A 14,670-nucleotide genomic window follows, 5' to 3' on the forward strand; every position below is an offset into this window, starting at 1 on the left:
GAATACACGGGAGTGGTGTCTCTGCCTGTCTGGTTGTGCAGGCACTAAGTGCAAACATGAGAGCGAATCATGCACACCCCATCTCAGCTCTCGCACCTATCTCGAACCCAGCTGCCAAGGGGGTCTCCTGGCTAAGGGATGACCCTGGCTGAAGGTAAACTCTTCCTTAGGTGGGAGCTGACTGGGAGCTCTTAGCTGAGAAAGGCCCTGGCTGAGGGGGGCTCCAGTCTGAGGAGAGATCCTGACAAGAGATGCTTGCTGACAGGAAACCCTGCCTGGGATGGGCACTGACTGAGGACCTCCTGGCTGAGGAGAGATTACTACACAACGCAAGCCCTCGCTGAGAGGGGACCCTGCTGCAACGGGCGCTGGCTGGAGAACTCCTGGCTGAGGGGATATCCCGGCCTAGGCGGGGATTGCCTGAGGGGCTCTTTCCGGAGCAGGGGGCCACATCCGGAACGCGCCGCAGCTCCTAGAGGGTCCCGGCGGGGCCGGGTCTGAGCCCCCTACATGCCCCGCCCCGGGCCGGCCGGGCCCGGCCCAGCACCGCACGGTCTGTGACAGGCAGCCCCGCGCCAGGAGCGTGTCCCGGGCGCGGCAGGCCGGGAGGGGCGCGGCCAGTGAGGCCGGTGGGGCGCGGTGGAGACGGGAAGGGCGGAGCCTGGAGGGTGGGGCCGGCGAGGCGGAGCTGGGGCGGTGCGGCGGGGCGCAGTCGGGCGGCAGCCGCGGCCGGGGCGGGAGCGGCGGCAGCGCGGGGTGGGTTGCGTCGCCCCGTGTTGCGGCATGTCCAAGACCCTGCGGAAGAAGCGGCACTGGCTGAGCAAGGTGCAGGAGTGCGTGGTGTCCTGGGGCGGCCCAGCGGGCCCCGACCCCGATCTGCTGCGCGGCGGCGCCGAGCGCGGCGAGTTCCCGTACCTGGCGGGCCGGCTGCCCGCGGGCGGCGAGGGCGCGCCGGGCCCCGCGCTGCTCTCGGGCAAGGCGCCGGCGCCGGGGGACGTGCTGCTGGAGGTGAACGGTACTCCGGTGAGCGGCCTCACGCACCGCGACACGTTGGCCGTGGTGCGGCACTTCAGGGAGCCCGTGCGCCTCAAGACCGTGCGGCCAGGTGAGCGCCCTCCACCGCCGAGCTGGACCGAGGCCCTCACGCCGCCGCCCAGCCGGCCGCGCGTAGGCCTGGCCGCGCCGGCGCCCTGCGGGGCGGCGGGAGGGCCGCGGCGGGAAGCGGCGCCCGGAGGTAACCGGGCGGAATCCGGGGCACGGGTGCCCCGCTGGGAAAGTTTCCGCGGGTTCGGGAAGGCGGCACTGCCGAGGGGGGTGATGTAAGGGGGGAGGCGGTCCTGGAGTCCCGGGGCGGCCCCAGGACGGTGCTCGCTCCCCCGTCCCGTCCCGGTGGCTTCTCCCGAGGGTCCTCTCCCCGCCCGGAATGCCCGGCTTGGCGCCGCCGCGATGCAGTGCTTGTGCGGGTGTGACCCTCGGGGGCCTCCGGGTGACTCAATGGCCCCCGGAGGGTCCGGTGCCTGCGTCCTCCTCTCGGAGGTACAGGAAGTGCTTTCCGTGGTGTTTATATAATCCGCTGCTTGCAGAGGTCGAGGGTGGCTGAGGAATGGCCGGGATGGAGCACCGGACTGCCATCGCTTCATCCTGTTGGTTTCCCATTTGGCAGAGATAAAAGCTCTGAGAACGAACTCCGGCTGTTCTTTTTTCCACAGATTTGTATTATTTTTGAGTACACTTCAATTAACTAATGCTTGTGGTAAAATCATATTTATCAACGTGCCTGTTAAATGTCAAATTAATGCTGAATAGTGGCACCTGCAGCTGCATGAGTTAATTCATGAGCTCCAGAGATACCTACTGCTTTCTTGGTGAGGCAACCTAGATGTGAGCCTGCTGCATTATATGAAGGTGTCTTGGGAAAAAATATTTTTCTCTGAATCCCAGTGGATATCAGTATTTCTATTATAGACTCCCTATGATTGGGGTCTATAGTATTTCTCATAGAGCTTCTTTGCTGAACACTTGTCTTGTTCTTCTTTGGTAATTGCTGGGTGCCGTTTGACTTCATGTAATACATATTTTAAGTCAGGTTTTCCCTGTTTGACCACTAATGGAAAGTCGTCTTCTATGTAGAGACTGTGCTGTTGGTCCTGATTCATATGACTTGCTAAATTAAAACAACAATCAAAAAATGAAACAGACGCACATCTTAAAAGCACCTACAGAAGCCTGGTAGGTTTTGAAAAAGGTCCTAATTTACAAAATTGGAAATCCTTTCTGAAGGGAGAAAATGGAAAAGAACAAACAGCTGAAAGTTAGATGTGAACTAAGAGGATTTTAAAAAGAGGGACAAATTGTTTAAGATAGAAAATAATCTCTTCTTAAAAGAGAAAGCTTGTGGAAGATGAAACTATAGATCAAAGGGATTTCTTGTGTTTCCTATGGAGGAAAATAGGAATTTTCTTGTGCTGGGAATTTCTATAGCAGCGATGTCAAACTGTCAAAACTGCCAGAAAAGATTTAGAAGAAATTGCTGAAATTAGCAAAGTAGAAAATGGCAAGAGCCAGATGATGTTCATGAGGACTTCCAGGTATCAAGTATTAATAGTAGCATGTTACCTGTTCCTTAAATTCTGGGTGGTGCGGAAGGAATAGGAGTGGGCAATATAGAGTACTGATGAGAAGAGGATCCAGAAGATCAACAGAGGCTGGTTGGTGATTCCAGCAAGTTGATTAAAATTTGAGTTTTAGAAGAGAAGGAGAATATTGGAGATGTGAACCAATACCACTTAATGAGGAGAGTGAGCTGGTTTCACTGGCTGGTTTAATCAAATCTGAGTATTTTGGTGAGGTGGATTTTCAAGTAGGCTTTCAGTAAGGTATCACTGACTTGGATGAAGATCTTGCTGAGTGAGCATGGTGTGGCAGTGTAGCTGCCAAAAATACAAGAGCAGAATTCTCCTGTGGCTTAGTAACTGGTTAAAACAGAGGAATGGTTTTTTCAATAGAAGAAAACTGCTGCTGGAGTCTTGTAAGGACCTGTGCTGTTTAGCATAGTCATCTGGAGCTTGTAAACCCAGTGCTGGTGAATTGCACAAAGAGAAGTAGCATTTTTGTGCTGATTTTATGTAACTTTTGGAACAGATAAAACTGAATCTTCAGATCCAGCAATTTTTCCTATACTGGAACATATGTACCACATCAGATAATTTTTGTAGTCCTTTTCTCTGTTAGATTTGGTGTCCTTGAATATGGTATTTTAAAACATACTGGTTTTTGGTTGTTTTTTGCAAGGCTGCCGCAGCTGCTCAGTGGCAGTTTTCCAGTCAGGGTATATGTAATTAGGAAAGCTGTTGACAAGGCATTCTCTATGAAGACCGATGACTTTGAATTTGGCTTCCCTTTTGATCCAGAGCTATCCAAACCTGCCAAGTTTTGGAAGGCGTCTGGGAAGGTCCGTGGGACCATGTGGGTGGTTGAGGTGAAGGGAGTGAGGGCCGGGAGCTAGTGGTCCCTGGTAGGCACATAATATGTCTGAATTCTCAAGGACATGTAATTGCATTACTGCATTTCGAGGTCCTGTGTTTCATGATTTTCCTCAGTCAAAACTGAAACCATCATTTGAAAGGCATGGAGTGTTCTGCCAGCAGACCTTTGTGTGCCCCATGGCTCTTCAGGCTTGGGTGCTATTGGGACAGAAGTCTGAGGGGATTCAGTGTCAGGGGTTGACAGTGAGGGATTTGTCTCCTTGAATCTGAATTGTAGGGTGTTTTTAAGGTCTTGATGCTCACAGTCTGCCTGTACATTTTAAAGGGTGAGTTTGGTGCTCCATCTTCCAAGTGAAGTCTGTGCAGGTGACCTGGTGACCTTGGGCAGCAGGATCTGGACTGCTTTAGTTCAAGTCATGATATAGTCACTCCCTCATTAAAGGCAGTAACAGCTTTAGTTGACAGCAGTAAAATCTGTAATACTTCTTGCAAGCTCATAGAAAATTTTAAATGGAAATTTCAAAATGCTGTTTAGGCTTGTTTGATAAGACACTTGAACGTTATGAATGTTAATTTGAACGCCATCTGTTAACTGCACATCACAAATGATGGACCATTTTGTTGATAAAGAAATTTGTCCTTCCCATTTTTGTTCTGTCTTTATTACAGAATTACACAATCAACTAGGTTGGAAAAGACCATTGAGATCATCAAGTCCAACCTATGACCTAACAGCATCTTGTCAACCAATGCCATGGCACTAAGTGCCACTTCCAGTCTTTTCTTAAACACCACCTTCACCACCTCCTTGGGCAGCCAGTCCAATGCTCAATCACCTGTTCTGTGAAGAAGTTCTTCTTAATGTCCAACCTGATTAGCTGAGGAGGGAGAACAAGACCAGTGTGCTGGGGCTGAGTATCATGTCCCATGTGAGGATGGTCTCAGGTGTGTGCAGACTAGCCAGAAAATCCACAGGTCCATTATGGATAGGGATTGACACAGCATAGTCTGTGGAAGGCCAGTGTTGAGTACTCTGACAGTGGCACTTGGGACTGATGCTGGGATCTAAGCTGTCTAAATAACACTTAAATTCTAGAGGAACTTTGAGCTGATAACCATACCTCTGTTTATGTGTAGTTTATCATTATCATCTTGATTAGATGAGCAAAGCAGCCATACAGAGAGCTAGGGCAGCTTGTGCAGTGGGATATCTGTATGGATGTGCACGCAAGCTGCCAGGGGCCAGCTCATCCTAATGAGTCCATTTGTATTTTAGCCGTGCTTGGGTAGTGCTGGTTTTCAGCTAATTGCCTGCTTACATGCATTCAAACAATGGCTGCTGTGTACTCAAGGACCTTCCCTGTCTGGCATTACTTGGATTAGGGTATTACCCTTGTAACTGGCCAGTGCTGCTGCAGGGTCTTCTATTTCCATTAGTGAAATAGAATGTTGTAGTCATATCCATGGTATTTGAGTGCTAAGTTCATCCTCTGTAGGTATCTACTTTCCTTCCAGTACCTGAAAGGAACCTACAAGAAAGATGGATATTTTTGGAAGCACAAGTTGTGATAAGACAAAAGGGAATGGATTCAAACTGGAAGAGAGAGAGTAGGTTTAGATTAGATATCAGGAAAAAATTCTTTATTGTGAAGCTGGTGAGGCATTGAAACAAGTTGTCCAGGCTGTCCCATCCCTGGAAGTGTTCAAGGTCAGGTTGGACAGAGATTGGAGAAATGTGGTTGCGGCGTAAAACCTTGATGGTCTTAAAGGTCCCTTCCAACCCAAATCAGTCTGTGATTCTGTGATTGTATAAAATCTATGGTTGCATGCATATTCAGGGGCCCTGAGCAACCTGATCTAGGGGTGGTATTGCTGCCTGTGGTGGGAGGATTGAAGCTGGATGGTCTGTAAGGTCCCTTAAAACCTAAAACCATTTTAGGATGGTGATTCTATGATGATTCAGAATTAGGGCAGAAGGATGTTTGTATGCTCAAATGGGATTGCTAAAATACTCATCAGGACAACCCTGGGTGCCTTCTTTCTTCACAGCAGCATGGTAACTAAAATACACCAAAACTAGACTGGAGACTTAAAGTAAGAAAAACTATTGATATCTCTACAAGTTCGTCTTTCTACAGGCTGAGTTGCTAGATACTATGTAGGAAGGAATGTGTTCTCCTTCCAGATTAAGGGTCTTTGACGAATACAGCTACTTTGTGTCAATTACTATCCTTTCATGGCCACTATAAGGAGGATGTGGGAGGAAATGGGCAGAGTCTTAGGGCTCTTCCACTTGAGAAATGTTTCCAGAGCACATAGTTTGGTTCCTTGGGTTTGGAGTGAATGCACCTTGGCTCCATTGTGTCAAAACTGATCTTTAATCAAAAAATGCAGCAAGATGTAAAAGGATGAAAAGTCTTCTTCGGGTTAACTTTTTTTTCAGTGCTCCTGAAGCTGTTAAACCGTGATTTCCTATAGTCTTGTTTCCTATAGTTTTCTGTTCAGTTGTGGCTGGAGCTCTTCCTCCAGCTGGTGCATTTATTTTGTGTCTCCAGTCAGGATTGCCTGGCCTCTGGCGAGTGTCAGTTTGTACTTTGATTTTTTTTTTTCCAGTGGAACACGTGGAGGACATCCCAGCTCATACTGACAGAACTGATGTGATCTTTTTCCAGTCCTTCATGCAGTTTTCAGTAGGTTCAGTACACCCCAGTCCAAAGCAGATGTGTTGCTGCTCTATGTGCACTCAACCATTGTCTGCAGTTTTGTGATGTGACACCTCTAAGTGCTTCAGATCTATTGCTTTATGTGAATTACAAAACATTAGTGCAGAGGAGGAGAGGATTGACAGGTGGATGTACTCATACCAAACTGATTTTTTTTAGGTCTGTGGCCTTACCTTCCCAAAGAGCTTTCCTGATCAAAATGTAATAGAAGCTTTCAAAAAGACAACTTATTGCTGGATCCATTTTTTCACATGACTATGATGAATTCCTAATGCCTCTGTTACCAGCAGGAGTTAATGGGAATGTTATGACTTGGTTTGTGCATGGTGGGGAGTCCTTTCTCTGATGCAGAATGAATGAAAATGGCGACAAATCCAGTGACTTGGAGCAGGATTCAGCACTTGAGACACAATATTTGAAGCCAAGTATCTGAGGCTCATTTACATTTCCTCTTGTGCTTGAGGTAGGCACAAAGCCTCCATATGGGGGTAAACATTTGCATGTGTAGCAATTAAGGCAGAGAGGAAGGCAAGCCACACTCCCTGGCAATTTCCACAAAATTGGATGAATTCTAAAAGTGCCATGTTGAAACAGAGATCAGAGTACATACACTAGGATAATTTTGTCTCTCAGAGGAAAGGCTTTACCCTAATTCTGTGTTTCTGTGGAAGCTGGCAGTGGTCTAGCTCTATGATGGAAGAGAGGAATGTGTTACTCAGGAAGCCCAAGGAGCTGTGCATCCAGTTTAGGTCCCACAGCCCTTGGTGGGTGTTGGGTAGAGGCTACAGAGTGCTGCTGTGGGAAACTGCCCTCCCTGCTTGAGAGTTAGTGGGGAATTGACCTGTTCTGGACTGCAGAGGAAAGCTTGAGTCATTTAATCATGCTACAAAAAGCCTAGAGCATACAGGTCCGCTGGAATGAATGGAGGTATCCCAGTTTCATCAGATGATGCTGTCTTGATAAAGAAAACAGAAGGGGAAATGCTTTCTGCTGGAGGCTGGTGTCTCTCTAAAACTGTCCTATATCAGTTTGGGAGCTGCCTTGCACAAAAAGCTTGCACATTAAATGTATGGATGCAGAGGACTATTAAGCACTATTACCACTGGGTATTAGGATGTTCATGTACTTTATAATCATGCTTCTAATATTCCTCTTTGTATAAATGTACTCTTGATCAAGACCCTAGTGCCTTTCCCTTTCACATACTTCCTTGTTTAAACTTTACTCCGATGAATGCTGTGGTAATGATCGCACCAGCGATGCCCTCTAATGATTCTGCTCTTTCTTGGTGTGGTCATTTCAGATGATAAGGAGGCCTCATGTGGCTTTTGCGACTAATTTGTACTTTGTTGTTCCTATCAGGAGAACGGTTTTCTTCTCTGTTTCCATCTTTGATGTCTCTCAGGAGAGACCCTGTAGGATAATGCATTTATCTGGAACTGGTGGTGGGGCAGGTGGTGCTGTCTGTGTTCTTTAAACCCACCTCTTTGGATCCCCTGTTTTAGGGGAATCAGATTTTCATCAGGACTGTATAATCAAGTACTTGTATTCAGATATTCCTGGAAAGAACTTTTCTTGTGCTAGTAGACAGTTTCAATTGAAATTCTTTCATATATGTTTATGTTGGGTTTTTACTGAGCGCCCACCAACCTTAGATGTCCATACCAGCAGAGATCTTGCTTAAAATCACTGAAGAGTAATTTTGATGCTACTCTGCAATGGCAGGAGAGTTTTTTATCTGTGAATGAAGTCAAGAATGAACTAAAGATGAACCTTTATTAGAAGTCATGATTTCAACAGCAGATTTAATCTCAATGACTTTTGTCCAGGTATGGCTCTTCAGTTCTTGTCTGGATTTAATGAACTGCTAGTCAGTTGTAGAAAATTGCCTTTTTTATCTCAGAAGATACAATATCCTTAATTTTTTAAAGGAAGTTTCATTTTGCTTTGATAAAGCAAAGACACTTTGAAACTAAACAGTCTTTTTGAAAACTTCCTAAAGTAAGCAAGTGATACTCATATAACTTGCTATGCATTGTGCTCTTTTATTATTGCTTCAAGTTATTTTTCAGCTGCAAAACTTAAAAGAATCTTAAAATGTGACAAGGCTTGTACATTTAAATTGACAGGTGAAAAAATTATTCTAGTTTTCATTATTGCTCTGAAGATCTTTAAATTCATTCTTCTGGTTCTTGTTTTTAATTCACAATGCATCCTTTTAAGAAGTATCTTCTTGTGTTCATGGGCTGTTCGTTAAATTGCTTCTTGTTTCCTGAATGGGAACCATTTTCTTCTTCGAAGCAACTGTATTCTGGAGAATACTAGATTTGAATTCAGAGGAATAGGAGCTCTTTGTATTTGCGAGTAAATTACTTATGTAGTTCTGCTGAACAGAAGGTGAGAGGAAAAATGCAATAGGAAGATTGCAGACTTGTGTTGATCTGCTACATCATAACAAAAATCAGAATTACTAGTAATTTGTCATCTCTGTTGTTAATTGGTGTTTGAATTTGTGTTAAATTGGTCTTTTTTTGGACCCTCTGTGGGTCATGATGGAAACGGGATCTTCTCCCAGGTGTTATTTCAGCAGAAGCTGGATAACGTGGCTTCCAATCTGATCAGCTTTAAAAGCAGGAGCAAGTACTTTAGGTGGAAAGGGTGGTATCTTAGGAGGGGTGTTTGTCAAGGAGACACTAAAGGCGTTAATGGTGACAAGGGGGTTGTAAAACCTTTGTAAAGCTGTCCCCAGTTGTTTAAGGTGCAGATGCAAGTAGTTACACACAGCCGCGTTCTGCCATTAGTCCAGGTGCAGCTTTCAAAATGATACACAATCACAGCAAAGCCTTTTGTTCAGGCTTATATCACTGTGCTTATGCAACCTGTTAAAGTAATGGTTTTGTGTAGAAATGTGATTCTGTTTGCAAAGCACAGCCAGGTTGTTAGTTGTAACTCTGACAGGAAGCTTTTAAAGTATGTTCTCAGGGCTACATTTAAAAAAGCTTGCTTAAAGCTACTTTTCAGTATGTATGAGTCTCAAGCCTGTAATTTTTTATGAATTGGTGATTGTTCTCAGTTGAATGCAACTTCTTCAAATTGGAAATCTCTAGTGTGTTTACTATCCATCCTATATTGCTCTTCACTTGCTGAATAGTGTAGTTCGTATAACTCGATCAATTGTAAATTATTTTCCCGAGATAGAGTTAAAAAGTGAAATCATTTAAGTTCTGAATTGTCATGTCTCTTCAGTTACTTGTAAAAAAAAAAGTAAAGCTTGAACTGTAGTTCTATCAGATCATGGTGCACTTGAATGGTGGTTTCGTTATTACCTTTGGTAATAAATACAATCAGCCTGGCAGCTGGTGGCTGATGAATATGGATTGAGGGTGCTATATGAATATCAGCAGTATTCTGGGTTTTGGAATCTGGAAATGCATTTTCCATCAAAACGGTAATGAAGTATTCTTCAGAAAAGGTGGTAGAGGCAATTAACAAGGTTAATGTGGTCATGTGAATTGTCTGTTAGTATTTCTCTTCTTACATCGAGTGCATTTGGAGCTAGTGAAGAGGAAATCCAGACTAGTTTGCCCTGATGTGAGAGCCTAACAAAATCTGACTACAGCCACAGTTGTAGTAGTACAAAACTGGGTTGGTTTGGTAAGGCTGGGACTATCCAGGGCTGTCTCTGGCACTGGTGGGAGAAGCTGGAACCATCACTGCCCTCTCAGCAGTCCTCCAGCCAAGGTAGGAGCAGGGCACAGTGGCATAAACACCAGCATTGTGTTTAGGTAGAAGAAAGATATTAAAAATACCTCTTTCATGTTGCTGAAAGAAGAGATGAGAGAAAAAATTCTCTCTGAGGCGTTTTCTTAATTACTGTTGGATACAGTGATGTAGTTTATTAAATTAAGTTGTTCGTGGAAGTACTGTTAGGATAGAAAGTGGTTTTTTCCCTGGAGCAGTAACTTTCAACTTATTTATCTGAATTTTCCAGTGTCACCAAGTTTTGTGTGGCAAACTTAAGCCTGCTTGAAATCTGTCTGCTCCTCCTAAATATTTCAATTAACACCGTGAGAGTCACTTGGGGCATCTCGGTCTTCAATGGCTTCAAGCTGGGACCCACTGCTGCAGGGTGTCTGACAGTGCTGCGGCTTCTGGCAAATGACCAAAAATATTCCCAGAAAGAAATTTAAAATATGGGGTTTAAGGTATTTGAGTAGGTGTTAGGTTGTTTGTAAATATGTCTGTCTTAGTTCATGAAGTCAGGCAACTGGGTGAATCCAAATAATTAAATGAGTTTTAATTCTTGGTATTCTAAGAAAAAATTACCTGTTTTGGTTTTATGTATAAAGAACATAGTCTTGTAAGTCATTGAGAATGAAATTCCTGTGGTGGTTAAGACTGTTAGTAAAAGTTATAACGAAATAGACAAAGCAGCAGATAGGCAACCTCATGCTTTTCTTTATGTGGTGTTTTTCACAAAGTTAACTTGAAGATAAGAAAATGAAGTATGTATTTGAGCATGGTCTAGTGGAAGGTGTCCCCACCCATGGCAGGGGGTGGAGCTAGATGAGCTTTAAGGTCTCTTCTGACCCAAACACTTTCAGGATTCTATTATGTGATCTTTAGATGACTGAGTGGTTTGCTGTCTAGTTTAGTAATCCCTGTAAAAGTATTGTGTCCCTTCAGTAGTTGCTATAGTTTAGTCGAACTTTAGGAAAAAGCATGTGTGGTGTTTTGGGTGTGCGCTGTGGGTTCTGGATGCACAACATATATCAGAGGAGGGATGTTCAGCTTAAAACTTAGTGAGTCTGGGCAGGAAAATCACTCTTTTAAATCACTCTCTTAAAAACTAATTGAAACACAAAGCAGAAGTGCCTGTTTTCATATAAGATTTCCTTTTCCCTACAGGAGTTTTTGAAAGATCACAGCAAAAGTGTAAGTGAAGCAGAAGTGAGGGCCATGTGCTGTGTCTGGCACGTTTCTGGTGTTTGTGCAGCTGGTTTTGCCTACCAGCTTTGTCCTGCAACTGAGTATAGAGGTGCATGTATGTAACTTACTTCTTTTGCTGACATTATTAAAAAACAAAGCACAAACCCATTGATAAATAATTTGAACTTGGTGTAAGTTGATATGCTGATTAAGTACTTCCCTCCTCTAAGTTATTTCTATGAAAAACCTATGAAATGTTTCTACGATTTTAATTCTGTGCATTTAAAAATTATTTTGACACAAATTTTTTTTCCCAAATAGACAACAATAACACCCAAACCACTTAAGCCATCCCCCTCTTTGAGATTTCATTGACTGGAAATGCAACTTTGCTTTGGTTGTACACCAGGTTTGCCGTGACCTTGTTGCAGCAAAAAGCAGCAGAGTGTGCTGGTACTATTCATTAAATGCAAGAGGATTAACATCCAGTTTATTTCCTCTAAAACCACAGAACTATCAGGAAATAACTAAGCCTTAAAGTTTTAGGTTTGTAGAAATTATTTCCTCCTAATGCATGTACTTGTGGGGGGGCAGTGGAGGAATTTCAGAATCCTGTTATGTAAAAGAGAGTCAGAGCCCTGGGAATTATGTTTAATGGCTTGTTTTATCCTTTATTGCTCTAAAGAATTCCTCAAAAATCAGCTGACGAAAAGTACCAGGGAAGTATTTTTACCTCTGTTGCTGCAACTATTATCTCTCAGTAATTTCACTAATCTTCTTTTCAGTGAGATTAGATTGGAAATGCTTTGGTGCAGGGAGGACTTGTTTGTGAAAATTGCTTGGTTCTGTGGGTGCCATCAAGGGAAAATACCAGTAAGTAAACAAATGTGGTGTTCCAGCACTAAGGAATGTATTGAAAGATATACTGTCTTGGCTTTCCTTCTAGTTGACAGTGCTTCCTTGGAAGATGGTGTTTGGAACGTGAACTTCAATGAATTGTATTTGTCATACTAAAAAATACTCATGACATAAGTTTGACAACAAAATTGCTGTGGTTTTCTTTCATAGCGAGTGTTGGTCCCTGTTTAAAAAAACCCCAATATTTAAAAAAAAAAAAAATTATTCTAACCCAGACTATGCTATGATGATTCTGTGGTTCTATGACTTGAGATCTGACACATTCAGATGCCACTTACGCATGTACTGTTTGTTTCACATGGCAATAATATGCCATATATACAACTAATGTATTTTTAAAATGTATCCCCTGCTAGATAAGGTATGAACTGTGGATGGGTGTGTGCAGCTGGGGGTTAAACCATGCAGAACAGCTGAGGTAATAGCTTGAGCTGTGTCCTCTTATACATTTTGAAAAAGGCAAGTAGTTATGTCCTTGACACACCTGGGTACTGTTATTAAACTCTATTTAGTGGTTTATTTACAGGCAGTAGCAAAACAGTTTTACTCAATCCAGGACCTGAAGTATTGGTCGTGTTGTGGAATTACGGACTGCGCAACTTGACTCTAAGTTGCAGGCTTTCCTCTCTGTCCTAGTTACTCACTCTAAAAAAAACTAATCCTGTGGATTTTATTTCCCTCTCTGTACGGCAGCAGTGAGTAATTACTCTTCTGTGGTGAAGGTAGAGATGCTGGAAAACTTTAATTAATGCTAATTAGGAGAAGCTGCTAGTACCTAAAGGAATTCATTAGGGCGGGACTCTTAATGTTCATCAGAACAGCAAATAAATGCAGTGAAGTGAGTGTTATTTACACTGGACTGTGTGGTATATTTTTCTGTTCTGCAAAATGTTTCAGAATATGTGGGTCCTCCACAGCCAAGGATGTCTTTTAACCTCTTTAAAGTGTCCAGATTCAAAATGAAGTTTAGGTTTATAGCATAAATCTCTTAAATCTCCTGTCACTTTATCGATATGGAATTGAGGAACTTAGGAGAAAAGTCACATATGTCGGCTTAGCCATAAGGTACCACACTGGGAATGCTTCACTATGACTTAGTTTGGGTGGCTGAATGGCCTTATTAATTTGAATTTTTCATGTTATCTTTCTACCATAGTAAATAGCTCGCTGGAGGTGTTTGAGAGCATGATGACGACTTGTTTTGTGCCCCAGGGCCCCTGCGTAGCGCCAACAGGAGTGAAGAAATAACATCACCTGTAAGCTGACATGCACGTTTGGGTGTCTTGAGTTGGAAATAACCTTGAACTTTCCTCCCAGAGCAGCCCAGACAGCAGGTGAGATGCCCTGTGGCCACGGCTCCGGTTGGCCTTTGGTGTCTCCCTGTTGGTGGGCGCTGGTCAGATCTGGTGGGTTCAGAGTCTGCCCTGAGTTCATTTAAACTTAAGTTGTGGTTTTTAACCTGAAGCTACAACTTTTTGTAAATCAGAGGTATTTTTATTGTTGAAACAATGTTCTTAGCACATTTTTTAAAACGTAAGTTATTTGCACAGCTCTTCATTTCCAGCTGTTAGCTGTCTGACACTGGAGCTGGTACTTGCCTCATAAAGAAGCCTTGGAAGCATTTGTGTTACTCCAGCAATTCCTTATCTGAAATACTGAGAATTGGAACTCTATGGATGCTGGAAAACTCTGTTACCGTGCTGTGATTTGCATAGCTTTAATAGATTTTGACACAGTCAGATTTTACCACAAATTCCGTAACAAAATACAGGCAAGACAGGTGTGTCTGGTACGAAGCAGGGGGTTATTTACTTTCTCTGGCCTTTTTGGAGGGAGGGAACCTGAAATGAGGGAGCATGAAAACTATTGTGTAGATGAGCCCCTATTAAAATGTGGTGTTGGACACTGCTTAAAATGGAGTTATTTTTATCAGACATTGGCAGCCGGTCGGGGGCAGTGGAGGATGGGATCTTTGGGGTATTCATTAACCTTTTCATCAGTCTGTATTTGTACACAAGTGCGGGTAGTGTGTCCACAGGGAAGTTGGAAAGTATTCAGAGCTACCAATTGTTCTCTCAGTGAAAAGCCTGCTAAAAATAGGGTATTCTTTCATTCAGACATCAAAACCCGATCTCTAATGTGAAGTGCCATGCTGTAGGAATAGTAAAAAAGCCTTTACGTGAGGAAGTTCTTTCTGTGAACTGTTTCTTACAGTGGGTGAAATGCAGCAAAAAGAAAAAGGACTTGTGTCACTTTATGCTTTATTGAATTACCTTTGGGTGGCAGGAAATTTGTTGGAAATCCTTATTTATTGCCTTTTGGCAAATGCATATTTTTTTTTTCTATTTGAACTATATTCTTAAGAAGTCTGCTGCTCTTCCTGGTGTGGGGCTGCAAAGATGTTGGATATTAAGGAAATGGCAAAGACAGAAACAGTGTTTTCAAAAAAACACCCAGTTCTTTGACAGAACTTGGTGTTATCTAAAGATTTTGAAATTGGGACACGAGAATTGGGTGTTCACTTCAGACTGCAGTGATCTGAAAAGATTCAGCATTCATTGTTTCTTGGCAGTCTAAGTTTTAAATGCTGAATGCAAGGCTTTTCTCAAATTCGA

At 43.5% G+C, this 14,670-nt stretch overlaps 1 protein-coding gene across 3 annotated transcripts in view; it reads left to right on the forward strand.

The window, feature by feature from the left end:
• The first annotated feature begins 713 nt into the window (after positions 1-713).
• Positions 714-14,670, forward strand: part of MAGI3 (membrane associated guanylate kinase, WW and PDZ domain containing 3) — a 57,509-nt gene continuing 43,552 nt past the window's right edge. For all 3 annotated transcript variants that reach the window (XM_030965615.1, XM_030965616.1, XM_030965618.1), the window contains exon 1: positions 714-1,105. In XM_030965615.1, coding sequence (XP_030821475.1) covers positions 784-1,105 — 322 coding nt within the window. In that variant the 5' untranslated portion in view covers positions 714-783. The remainder of the gene's footprint in view (positions 1,106-14,670) is intronic.

Source organism: Camarhynchus parvulus, chromosome 26, assembly GCF_901933205.1.
Source record: "Camarhynchus parvulus chromosome 26, STF_HiC, whole genome shotgun sequence".
NCBI lineage: Eukaryota > Metazoa > Chordata > Aves > Passeriformes > Thraupidae > Camarhynchus > Camarhynchus parvulus.